This window comes from Girardinichthys multiradiatus, chromosome 5 (assembly GCF_021462225.1).
Source record: "Girardinichthys multiradiatus isolate DD_20200921_A chromosome 5, DD_fGirMul_XY1, whole genome shotgun sequence".
Taxonomy (NCBI): Eukaryota; Metazoa; Chordata; class Actinopteri; order Cyprinodontiformes; family Goodeidae; genus Girardinichthys; species Girardinichthys multiradiatus.
Genome location: NC_061798.1, coordinates 11,371,128 through 11,384,110, shown reverse-complemented (window position 1 = coordinate 11,384,110; position 12,983 = coordinate 11,371,128). Strand labels below are relative to the sequence as shown.

Here is a 12,983-nt window from a genome sequence, read left to right as displayed (position 1 = left end):
TTTGTCAGAAACTCAACAAGACTCAGGTGGAGGCCTCAACAATCTCCTGGATCAAAGACTACCTGACAAACAGACCACAGTTTGTGAGACTGAAGGGTTGTGAGTCTAACCAGGTAGTCAGCAGCACGGGAGCACCACAGGGGACTGTACTCTCACCATTCCTTTTCACTGTGTACACCTCGGACTTCCAGTACAAGACAGACTCCTGTCATCTGCAGAAATACTCGGATGATTCTGCAGTCGTGGGTTGGATCAGAGATGGACAAGAAACTGAGTACAGGAAGGTGGTGGACCGCTTTGTGGCATGGTGTGGAAACAATCATCTCATCTTAAACGTGACTAAAACAAAGGAGATGATTGTAGATTTTAAGAGAAACAGGAATAAGTCAAACACTATTTCTATCATGGGAGAAGAAGTGGAGGTCGTGGAGGAGTATAAATACCTCGGTGTTCACCTGGACAACAGACTAGAGTGGAGATGCAACTGTGAAACCATCTACAAGAAGGGACAAAGCAGACCATTCTTCTAGAGGAAGCTTAGAACCTTCGTTGTTTGCAGCAAGATGCTGCATATCTTCTATAAGTCTGTTGTGGAGAGTGTGATCTCTTCTGCCATCATCTGCTGGGGAAGCAGCATCAGAGCCAGGGACTTAAAAAAGCTCAACAAGCTGATAAAGAAGGCTGGCTCTGTTCTGGGGACTCCTCTGGAACCTCTGGAGATCATTGTACAAAGAAGGAAATGAAGAACGTTATGGAGAATCCTGAGCATCCTCTTCATCAGACTGTCCTACAACAACAGAGTGTCTTCAGTTAGAGGCTTCTTCAGATCTGCTGTAAGACAGAGCGCTACAGGAGATCCTTCCTGCCCGCAGTCATCAGCATCTACAACGGCTCTTTGAAGAAACCTGCATATGAGCTACAACAACATTTAATTTCTCTTTGAGATTAATAAAGTATTTTTGAATTGAATTGAATGTAAATACTGTGAAACTGTGCTTATCAATGAAAATCCTACACTGGCCCGTGCCAAATGTGAGCATCAGCAGCTTTACTCAATTGAAATTTTAAAGCAAACTGACACTGATGGACAGTGGCACATGTATTTGTGTACGTTTGTACACTATAAGCAGCTCTGCATCGGACTGATGAGAACGATAAAAAATGTATATCCTGTGCCTGTTCACAGCACGAGGGCTCCACCTGCCACCACATGAACCTACAGACTGCTGAGACTGATCATCCTGCCACACAGCATCAAGGACTGCAAGTGGTTTCCAACTCTAGGCAAGATCTGCTGTGCTTCTAACAAGAGTGATGCTGCTGGAGCTCTTCAACCAGGTAAAACATCTAAAGCTTACGCTGATTAATTATACTCAAAAAAGAAAAACCCTTCCAACCTAAATATGAGAAAATTCCACCCGCCAAAGCTAAAGTTTAAGAAAAATGTTGCAAATTTGTTATTAATCTACAGAAAGTGAAAACCGGGCATATTAGGCTGTTCAAAAAACAGCAGTTTCTGCACTTTTTTTTTCACAAACTCAAACATTTATTGTGTGAACTGAAAAATAATTTAAAGATAAAAATGTTACGTGAATTACTGACCCAATATTTAGTTGTCTAAGAAATTTGCTTCCGAGATCAGCTTCACTTCTGTGCTGTATGGAGTCGACCAACCTCTGCCACCAGATGTTTCAGTTCAGGGCGTTTGGACTACAATGCACAATTCCTCTGCATTTTTTGGTTCTGCCTCAAAAACAGCATGCTTGATGTCATCACACAGGTTTTGTACAGGGTTAAGGTCTGGTGACTGGGCTGATGGCTCCACTGCTGCTAACTGGTGTGTTTGGGGTTGTTCTCTTGAACCATTTCAAGATCATCTAGAGAACAATGCTGCTAAAATGTTGCTCCTTTTCTGGTTAGACCAATCATTGTGCTCTTTGCTTATGTTCTAATGTCTTCAGCCTGTCTTCTCAGGACTTTGCAGGAGCTTCTTGCCAATAGATTGGCTTTACCTCTGTCACTATAACAAGTGTCCGCTGCCCTGGTCCGTAAATAAAAGACACCTGCTACACTCACCAATTAATTAATTGGTGTAGAAATAGAATTTCTACCCAAAACAGCGATTAATCAGAGATTTTGCACTACAGCAACTCTATAAAGAATCTTGTTGAACAAATGTATCTTAGCATTAGTACTCTGCATTCCATTTCTTTCTCCATTTATTCAAGTTTAAAAATATTGTTCTCTGCTGCTGCTGAGTCTGACCTAGTTAAATTGAAAACACACAATCGTTCTTTTCCAACAGCAGTTCCTACACTCTCAAGTAAGCCCATTACCACAGCAGAAGAAGATAAAGATATAAACACATCCAAGTTCCTTTTCTTTTAATTCTACCTGCAAAGTGGTTGAGCCATTTCAGCTGTTTTATTGTAAAACTTTCAGAATCTGTCACAACACATTACAGCTGGTTTCCTCACATGTCACAATCTGTTGAATGCCTCCTGCTACACATCATGTATGCTACGAAACACGCAGAACTATTCTTTAACACCTCCAGAGGTCGTCCTTTTGCATGACAGGGAAACAGATGAGCTGCATAAATAGTTAAAGAAAAACAACAAAGCAAAAAAGACAGGAGAAGGTCACCTCACTGGGAAGGAGGAAATGCAAAAGCATGCATTATTTACATTAACTGATGCTAGTGTAGTGAAAGAAAAAGACTGAAAATGACAAATTCAAAAAAGGTTTTCGAAAGAAAGGGGAGGAAGTAGGAGGAAACACACAAGATACAAGTGCTGCTTAGGTTTCTTTCTATGGTGCAAAGTTTGGTTTCAGCTGTGAATAAATACTGCAAAACATTAATAATGGCTTCCAATGAAACTATGCAACAATGATCCTGAAAGTCACCATGTTGAGTCATGTCATTTTTATGCTTCAGTAGTTGAGCAACATTGTGGAGGATTAAAGCCCTGAAAACACTGAGCTGTCAATGTTTTATGTACAGCTGTTGCTGCTGCTACAGGGTTAGTTACCAGGCAGGACGACAAAACAGAGTTTTCTCAATACAAGTGTGTGTAGTTGCATAGCAGAAAAACAGGTGAGTGTCAGTAATCCAGCACAGTTACACAGACTGAGTCCACTAGTAGTAGCAACAGGGTTTTACAGGGGATGTTTTGCAACAGCTGAGGACAGTGTTGCAAGTCATCACTATAAATAACCATCTTCGCCACAGTGACATTGTATATGAATCAACAATAAAAGCTGTGCTTTCAGTTGTAGAATCCAGTTCAGTTCAATTCCTGAAAACACCCCCGTGGCCGTGCCAGCCCCTATTCATATTCATTAAACTTTGTCACATTTTGTCACAACCCTACCAGTCCCCGCTACTCTTAAACCCCGAAATAAATAGTAAATGGTCAACGGCCTGTATTTGTATAGCGCTTTATCAAGTCCGAGGACTCCGCTTTACACTACAATCAGTCATCCACCCATTCACACACACATTCACACACTGACAGTGATAAGCTACATTGTAGTTACAACTGCCCTGGGACAGACTGACAGTGGGGCTGCCATACAATCAGAGCTACCGAGCCCATCAGCAGGCAAGTCGGGTGAAGTGTCTTGCCCAAGAACACAAAATCTGAGATGGACAGTGGGGGTTCAAACCGGCAACCCACCGGTTACAGGCCGAACCCCTACCACCGTAGCCCCATAAAGTCATCAAGTAGTAAATAGAACCCAACTTTGTGTAATTTAATTTCAGTATGAATACAGCTGTTTTGTGAAGTCTTTAGAAGCTTGTTGAAGAACATTAGTGAACAAACAAGCTGTTCATGGAGACCAGAGAACACAGCAGACAGGTCAGGGAGGAAAGGCTGGAAAAGTTTAAAGCAGGGTTAGGTTAAACAAAATCACAGAGCAATGTTCAATCAATCATCACTCCAAACCTACCAAGACATGGCCGTCCACCTTCACTCACAGGCCAAGCAAGAACAGCATTAATCAGAGAAGCAGCCAAGAAGCCTTACACTTGTAGAGGAGCTGCGGAGATCCTCTTCAAGCTTTTGGCAGACTGGCAAGAAGAAACTCATTGTTGAAAGAAGTCACACACCATGTAGGGAACACAGCAAACATGTAGTGCTCTGGTCAAATGAGAACTTCTTAGCCTACAACCCTTTTGTTTAAACTCCATTAAACACACATTAAAACTCCAGTGACGACTGTGAGTATATTATGGATCTCTAAGTTAATTTAATAGGATGTTACCTTTTTCTGATTCATTGAATCAATGGTCAGAAATAACACACAAAAGGCTAAAAATAAGACTGTCTGAAGTCACACAACATTCAGACACATTGCTCACTGAAAAACATAGGAAAGCTGGGAAGCAGGGAAGCTTTCAGGAAAAACTGAAGCAGGCATACAAACTGCACTCAGAAAAGCTTCAACTGTAATTTGAATTGAGATATTTTCTTCATGTGAAAAGCCAGTGCAAGCCACCACAGTACCATGCAGGTCACACATATATGTTTAGCCAATGACCTGGGGGTTAACAGTATAAGTATGGTGCTTTAGTTCTCAGAAGGGCTAATCCCATCATAGTATTGCGTATCTTGTGTTTCAGTTGTGAAAAGATGTGGCTCTAAAGCTTCAGTAGGGAGTTCTGAGGAAATGGTGGACTGAAAATTTTAACAAGCACACCTTACAGTTCCCTACTACTTGCTCTCGGCTGTGCTACAGCCCTCCCCTCCTAATAAGCAGGGCTACCAATGACAGCAGATAAATGGCTATGGCACATTCACTGGTAGGGACGAAACATCAACGATATCCTTTACATGGACTATGCCCACTACTGCCCTTACTACAAACTTGATCCTTAATTCATTAGCACAGCACCATTAGCACAGACATTGGACTACTGAGCTTTGCAGATGCTCTATCTGCAAGGATGAAGGTTGGCTGAATCTTCATCTGGCAGTCTGACTTTCTTTCTGGTTAATTTAGCTCTTAATTCTTGACCACTTGGGGACACTCATATTTGTGTCTAGAGAATTGAACCTTCATCCCAAGATGATCAGATGACTAGTACGTATATACACTAAAGAAATGTCACAGCATAAATAATTTACTTGTCCTTATCAAGTAGCAAAATGTACATTTTACAGTCTTCATCCGACACTTTATAAAATGGGAGAACATGCAACACACATACCTCAGAGATGTTTCACACATTTGTAAACACATTTAGATCCACTGAAAACACATAGTAAATATACTATGATATAAAGCAAGATAAAAAAAGGTGTGACTGGAATTATAAAGTACAACTTCATAACGATCAGTTTCTCTTAAAAAGTATGTGCATCTATGATTCCAACATGGCCTAATACGTTAAAATTTAAACACATCTGGCATCTAAAAATACAGACTCACGACCTACTTCTGCTTCTGCTCACATCAGTTTGGTCCGTGCCGAGTGCTGCAGATCAATATCAACTCACTAACCTGCAAATCTCGCTCAGTTAAGAACTATGTGGATGGCCATGCACTACCGGGAAATATATCGATTCTATATAAAGATAGCAATGACATAAAGCTTACCAGACCGTGATTGCGACTGTCATAATTCACTTTAACTTGTTTATTAAGAAATGTTATGTTCATTTAAGATTTGCTGATTTTTTTTCCAAAAATATTAATGAGAAAAGACTCAAACATTTTGTTGTTTTGGGTTGATTTGCACCAGATCTATCAGAAATATGAAGTTTTTCCCTTCACCAGAAATACTGCAGTCTCTGAAGACTTCTAAAGCGCTGAGATATGTTCTGAAAACTGCCCTCAGAGAAGGCTGCTGGAACATTTATGTGGTGTGTGCTGTGAGCACATCTAGATTAAAAGGCATTATTTAGCTTGTATTGCTTTTAAAGGCATTTCTCCTGTTGCCAACCAGTTGTACAAGTAGTTGGGACGATAACTAGTCATTTTGTCCTCTGGTCAGATGAAACAGGTGTTTAGCAAGAAAAACAGAAAGGATTTAACAAGGGGGGGAGGAGAGTCACATCTCTGTGAACGTACAGTCTTATCGGCTGACTGTGTTGAAGCTTTGATTTAGTGTGAGTCAGCAGGAAAAGGATTGAGCAGGAGATGGAGCTTGAAAATGGTAGGATGAAGGAGAGAAAAGATAGAAGGACTGAGGAAAAGACACAGGACAGCAGAATCTCCCTGTCCTCAGGGAAGGGAGGGAGCAGAGCGTCATGTTTACATAACTTCCAGGAGAGGTTGAAGATAGCCAGCCATCAAGGCCGTGCAGGGGAGCCAGATTCAGAAAAACAACAATTATTTGGGTTAGGCTGACACTTAATTTTCCGTCAGCCTTGAGATTCTCGCTGGTGCTTCTCAAAGGCGAATCCAAACAGCCAAATTCCGGGTCTTTCGCCAGATCCGAGCGAACAACTTTCTCCAAGATTTATCCCATTTCACCCCCGAGTCCAGGAACCGCAACCTGCCTGCGATCCTGTGTAAGGATCACATCCAGTCTGCGATTCAGCTCACGTAACATCTCAGTCTGAGTGCTGATCGCCCTGAAGATCCCATCACACGTGTCAGGCAGCCTTACAATTGCCAGAACAGCTGCTGACACTCTCCGAATTTCTCGATATGCCAGGTAACCGCTGACTCCAAAAAGCAGAAATTCTGATATCAAACATCCAATTATATACACATCTTCCACATCCTCGACTGACATTATCGACAAACACACAATCCTCCACTTCTGCCAGGAGTCCATTGTGTATCCAGAGAAAAACGTCCAGTCCGGACAAGTTGGGCTCTCCTTCACCCTGTCTTCTCCTCAAGAAAATGTGATCAATTGCATTGAGAGACCAGCTGACCAAATCTATAACTAAGAATTTGGAAGATATGCAAGAAGAGGCTCCAAAGACAAGACACAGAGCTGAAGCAGGGCAGATATGGGAGGGGGTGGGAGACAGAGAAAAAGCGTCCTCCTCCACAGAGAGCAGAAAGATGATAATATGAAGCTCTGGTAAAGGACAGCCTAGGAGCCTTTGCTGAACATTGAAGCCCACATTAAATTCAAAATCTACACAATGGCTAATTTTTTTTCAAGAACATATACGAGCAATTTACACATTCCACTGTGTATCTGGGTATTTATCACATTTTAAATGACAAGCAGGCCTACAAGAAAAACAGAAGAAGCTATAATAAAAATAAAACATTCAAGTTCAATTCATATGAACGTATATTGTGTTTCATGGCTCTTAAATTGGTATTGTAGTAATCACAATAATACTTCTGCCATTTACTGAGTTAATGACATAATATTTATTGCAGGAGCATAACCCCAGACTGGAAAAGGTAAAAAATAAATCCAATTTTTAATTTCAGTAACGTTATCCAGCGGAGAAGAAAATCCCAAGTCAAGAAAAGCACTTGTGGCACAATTATTGGAGCCCTAAACAATCCTTTTGAAATTAATGCAACATTTTTTTCAATTTGAACTTTACCCTTTTAAGCCGATCTACACCTTCAACATGGTGCCACTAACTGGCTGGCACTGTAACTCTAAAATGATGGTCTCCATACTAGTTTTCCTAGACAGGCTGCTACAGGACATGAAACATACCCAGCTTGTGTTTGTGTGCATGTATCTCCCTTTTGGATCCATATTATGATGCTCCTCGGCAAGGCAATGCTCTTGCATAAGCACACTCAGACATTACACAAAATAATGACTCATATTTTACAACCATCTAACTAAATCAACACTCTATGAAAATTAGGTTTCAGCAAATGTCTGACATGCTAACTGAAAAGAAACGCATCACTAGGAAGACAGAATGTTTTGTTTTACAACTCAGCCTGAACAGAACATTACACTATAAGACCATTTTTGCATTTGTGTCAGCCAGGTAGCTGCTTGGATTACCAGGAATGTTGCACTGGACAAAGGTCATTGTAGGGAGGTGTGGCAGGAGAAGCGGAAAGGAAAGATACTGCTGTCTGGACTGTTGAAGCTCCAAAGTTTGCCTGAAGAAGTTACAATTTTGGGATTTATGAGGAAGTTTTTGTCTCAGCCATGGCCATAACGAGGACAACGACTTTAGAGCGCAAAACCGCAGACTTCTGACCGCGGTGAAGTTAGTTTTAGGTTGGATGCTGATGCTCCCTGGATACAGCGGGGTCTTCCTCCCATTTGGTCCAATGCAGGCAGTGTGATTAGGCAGGCAGCTGCTCTGTACCTGCTCCCTCCTCCTGCAGACGGTGGTTCGCTTAAGGAACATGAACAAATTTCTGAATAAAATAAAATTGCTGTTTCATGGTGGTATTGTTTTGTATGTTTTAGGAGAAATGTTTGTGTGTCTGAACGGCTGATTTTAAGTGTAATCAGCTGGTTTAGGATGTTATTAAATACAGCGCCCCGCCTGCGTGTAATTCACAAAGCTGTCCTTTTTTCTTTTCTTTCAGCCTTCGGGCATGATTTATGATTTGTAAATAGTAAAATTATATTCCAATTTGACCCACTCCAGCCATTGTGGTCTTTAATATAATTTAGTCGCTCTGGAGTCTACCTCTTTCCCCCTGGTCCCACGGCCAATCAGTGAACAGCAGTCTGTTCGCATCAAATGTGGTCCCTACTCAGCCCCATAGGTACCAATACAGACAAAACTGTAATGGAAACGCTTGCAAAGAGGCCTGAGTGGAGTGAAGCCGGCCTAAATACAGCCTGTGGAAAAGGGGCATAAATGAGGAGGAAATTACTTCACCATCAGGCTGATGACAAAATTAAAACAGTAACTGGCAGTTAAACCCAGCAGATGTGTTTGAAACATTAACATATGTATGAGAGTATGAACGTGCATGTTCTAATGTGTAGGGACGTTAAACAAGAAGAACTTGAAATACGTACTCCTTGTGAGTGATTTAAGTGTCACTGATGCATTGTTTGTTAATGAGTGAAATCCAATACCAATGCTTGATTCTTGAGCGCATGACTGGACTTGTGAGCAAAATTCAGCCCTATGCTGCTTGTCTCAGTACTGACTGAACGTGTAATCCATCTGTCTAGAAAGCTGAAGGGTGTTGTCTCTTTTGTACTTTTAGTGTCATCAGAGGTTTCAACAAACTGCGCTGACGCTCGCTTAAGGGGGCCGTCAGGCAGCCCCCCCTCAGCCCTCTATTGATTGCAGGGATTTCAGGGTCCCGTTAGGCAAACTCAGCAGGTGGTGAAGCCCTAGTCACTTTTCAGCTGTTCCCTGGGAACTGTTTTGTGCAAATCAAACTAGAGAGAACTGAGAGAATGTCAGCCATTGTTCCCCTTTCACTCAAGATCAAAACCCACAGCTGTGTTAGTGGCTAGAACACCTCTATTTGGTCTACAGATTATTGTTTTTTTTCTCTGAGTGCCAAAGTGTTAAAAACTAAGGTACAATTTGTATTTGGGTCTTTGTTTTGCTTTACTTACTGCAGATTGACCTCCTTCCACTCAGTACATCTTAACACCAACTTAATCTAGTTGTTCTAGTCCTGGTGAACATACTGTACACTAACAAAGACACCAGCCCTGTTTAAGAAGACAAAATCAAATTATTTTGAAATCAATCGAGGCAAAGACGCAGAGTAAATCATTTTTCATAGACAACATGCCTAGGACTGTTTCAAGCCTGAAGCAATCACCAGCAAATCTTCTGCTCTGGTGAGGGAGACCAATCCCATTATGTAATCGTCAGTCACAGACTTGCTGTATTCAAAGTGACAGCGCTGTCTGACGTCACATGTTGCAATTGACAATACAAATATAAGGCTCAGCTATGCGGATGAAAGGACAATGCTTGAATGTTGTTGAAGAAGGAGCAATATGTTGTCCTTACTGCTGTTTATGCTGTTTATTAAAGCATACTTCAACTTGTTTTAAAGCTACTAGCCAAGTTTTACTGTTCAATCAATCAATTAAACTTAACACAAGCCACTGATGACATCATATAAGGCATGGGCAATTGATGAGAGTTCCTCTGAGTACATCATATTGTATTTTTCTTGTTTATTCCTCAGCATTCTTAGATTTTTAATCAAGTTTCTCCTTCAAACAGTTTGTTTGTGATATATATTAATAATAAGAATATTCTGTAGATTTTGGCAACAACAAAACAAAAGGTATTATGGAAGGAGGAACAGGATAATGTTTTCTGCGGAATTACCGCATCGCCTGATGCTTTGTCCAAAAATTATCCCCAGGCAGAAAGACTTTTAATGGGTCCAGTTGTACTACACCTACAACATTTACTCGAGTGGCAAACATTCACAGAAACAAATCAGAGAGCCCCTTGTGATGTCATTAAACTAAATTAAAAAAAGCAGAAACATCGGGAGGGTGGGGGTTCGTCTGTGCGTTTTTTAAAAATCTTTGTGTTTTGGAAAGAAATACACCACTGGGTAATATCTTTAAGATGTTCTGACACATGGTCAGATCAATTTCATTGCTAAGTCAATGAACATTCCATATCTATGATTGTTAGGTAGAAAATAAATTGGAAACACGTAAATATAGATGCAAAACAGTATATTTGAGCTCTAATCTGCTATAGTTTTACTCTAAGTTTAGAAACAGCATCACTGGGACACTCTCTAAGGGACAAGCAGGTGTTTATACCTTTGGTTTTGCTGCTAGTTCACAAACAGCCAAACACTCATCTACTCTGAAACTGTAGGTTGCTTTTGAAAATAAATGTCAAAGGCTTTAAATCTCTATCTCATATTTAGACATACAAATGCACAAAATCCAAACTGCAAAGTCACGTTTATATGAAGCATATTGTTTTTAAAGCCAATAGACCTGCTGTTATCACATTCATTCCTCTCTCTTCTTTCTTTCACAAATAATCTACCTTTACATGGGGTCCCAAACCTGCCACATGTCTTCTAATCACTCACCATCCTTCCCTGTGGTTCCCAGCAACACTAATTTTCAAATAATCCCATTACCATCAGCGATGATGCTGAACCGCCAAGTGAAACAGAACAGGAGAGGATGAGAGAAAACAACAAGAAGCGACTGAGGAAAGAAGACTGATGAAAAGTGAGTGGACTGAAAAGGTATATTAGGCTGTGAGAGCGATGAAACACCAACAGCTGAGCAAGGAGGGGCAGGCTGTGGGGCAGGGTCAACAATGTTTAGCAGCCACATTTAAACACACATTGTGGCCACAATGGACCCACTGCCCCCCTTTAACTCAACAGTCTCCCCCCAACAGTCACTGCTTTGCTCGTGTTTCTGCTAAAGCCCCCTCTAATGACCTGATTCTGTGTTTTGTTCCCATTCTGTCAAGTAATATTTCATCACCCCACGTTTCAGCAGGCTGGGTGCATTCAGGTGCCTTACCCCGTTAACTACAGAGGGGAGCCCATGTTCAGCAGTCTCCCTCCTTCCACCGGCCAAACCCTCATCCACTGTAGTCATCCACCCGCCCCGCTCTCAAGGGCTAAGTCCGCCGAGACGTCTCGACTCTCTCTAGACACACACAGGTGTTCCCTTCATAGGCCAGCGGAGTGGGAAGCAGTCGGAATAGTCCACAGAGTGAGTCCCCGGTGGTGGTATAGTCTTCAGAGAGGCAGAGGAGGGGTGCAGGACGTAAAAACACTGCACCGGCTGCCTCGTTTTCGTTTCTGCACGGACACAGAGTGCAACTGCCTTTCTCTGTTTCACACACACCACACACACTCTGCACCTATCACCCTCACACACTTCCTCTCGCCTGCTGACTTGCATTCACACAGTGAGCGCTGAGATCAGGCAACAGTTGTTGAAATGATGGCCCCTCCCCTCCCCTCCACTTCCTCCCCCTTTTGCAGGTGGTTGCCTAGCAACTGGCTGATGTGGGCGGGGCCTGTGAGGGTTCTCACATTGCTGCACACTCTGCTCAGGGGCTGCCGCCTACTCAGGCTATATTTGCATAGCAGGCCCTGCCTGTCCGGCTTTATGTCTGGCTCGGATAGAGAAAAGGCCAGTGCCTGTGTGGGCCGTGGGGGGGAGGTGATGGGTGGGCGAGAAACAGAGAGTCTACAGTGATGCAGCAGATTCCACAGCGTCGATCACACAAAATGGGAAAAGATCTAAATAGAGGCAGGTAATGGAAAGTGGTCAAAGGTTTATGACAGTCATTTTACACCACAATAAAACTTAAAAGCCTTTCAAAACTACTCATACCATCCGCTGAACTTTGTCATACTTTGACACAAGGGCGTAATTTGCAGGGGGGGTTAGGGGGGTTATAACCCCCCCCAAAAAATCTGATCCAGTCAATATAACCCCCCCAATAAAATAACATCATTCCGATTTACAAATATATCCTGTATGAATAACTTGTTTATTTCCTTTTATTTTCATTTGCCAGCAAAATAGCATCATCAACTGGTGATGTAACCCTCCTCCTCCTCCCAGAAACTTGGTATCACCCAACCCGCTTTCTCCACCAAGCATTCACAGTTTGCTGTACTTTTGATTCAGTCACTTTTGAGAGTGGTAGTACTCTCAAAAAAGCGCACAGACAACAATTTTTTACTGTTGGTCAACAACAACCCCTTGTAAAAAGCGCAAAAATCAAAATAAGGTAAATATATATGTATTGTTAGGTTAGTTTTCTCTATGCCGCTCGCAGACGCCTGTACATGCAGACACATGGCGGTGCATGTAGACTAGCTCCGAAATACGGTGGTACCCTGGTGCTTCGTTAGACCCGCCACCTAGACCTCTGGGGCTGAAGCTCTAGATGTTTTCAGAACAGCCCCAAATCTCATGAAAGAAGACATTTAGGAGTTTATGTCTGTTCAAAAGATACATTAAGCCCCAAAATGACAGACTTCACATTTTTAAAAAACAATCAGATTTGTTTCGATTGTGTTCCATATAATAACTTCCCGCTGTACCTAACCTGAAAATGAATCTAAGGGAAAAGAAGACAAAA

The 12,983-nt window shown here is 41.9% G+C and overlaps 1 protein-coding gene across 4 annotated transcripts in view; it reads right to left on the bottom strand.

The window, feature by feature from the left end:
• Window positions 1-12,983, bottom strand: part of LOC124868410 (rab11 family-interacting protein 4B-like) — a 64,203-nt gene that overhangs the window by 27,479 nt on the left and 23,741 nt on the right. The window contains exon 1 of one of the 4 annotated variants that reach the window (XM_047365644.1): window positions 11,402-11,807. The exons of 1 other annotated variant lie outside the window; for it this stretch is intronic. In XM_047365644.1, the coding sequence (XP_047221600.1) occupies window positions 11,402-11,479 (78 nt within the window). In that variant the 5' untranslated portion in view covers window positions 11,480-11,807. Of the gene's footprint in view, window positions 1-10,953; window positions 10,972-11,401; window positions 11,808-12,983 lie in introns of those variants that run through there. 2 more of the 4 variants (XM_047365647.1, XM_047365646.1) reach the window with 2 other exon arrangements.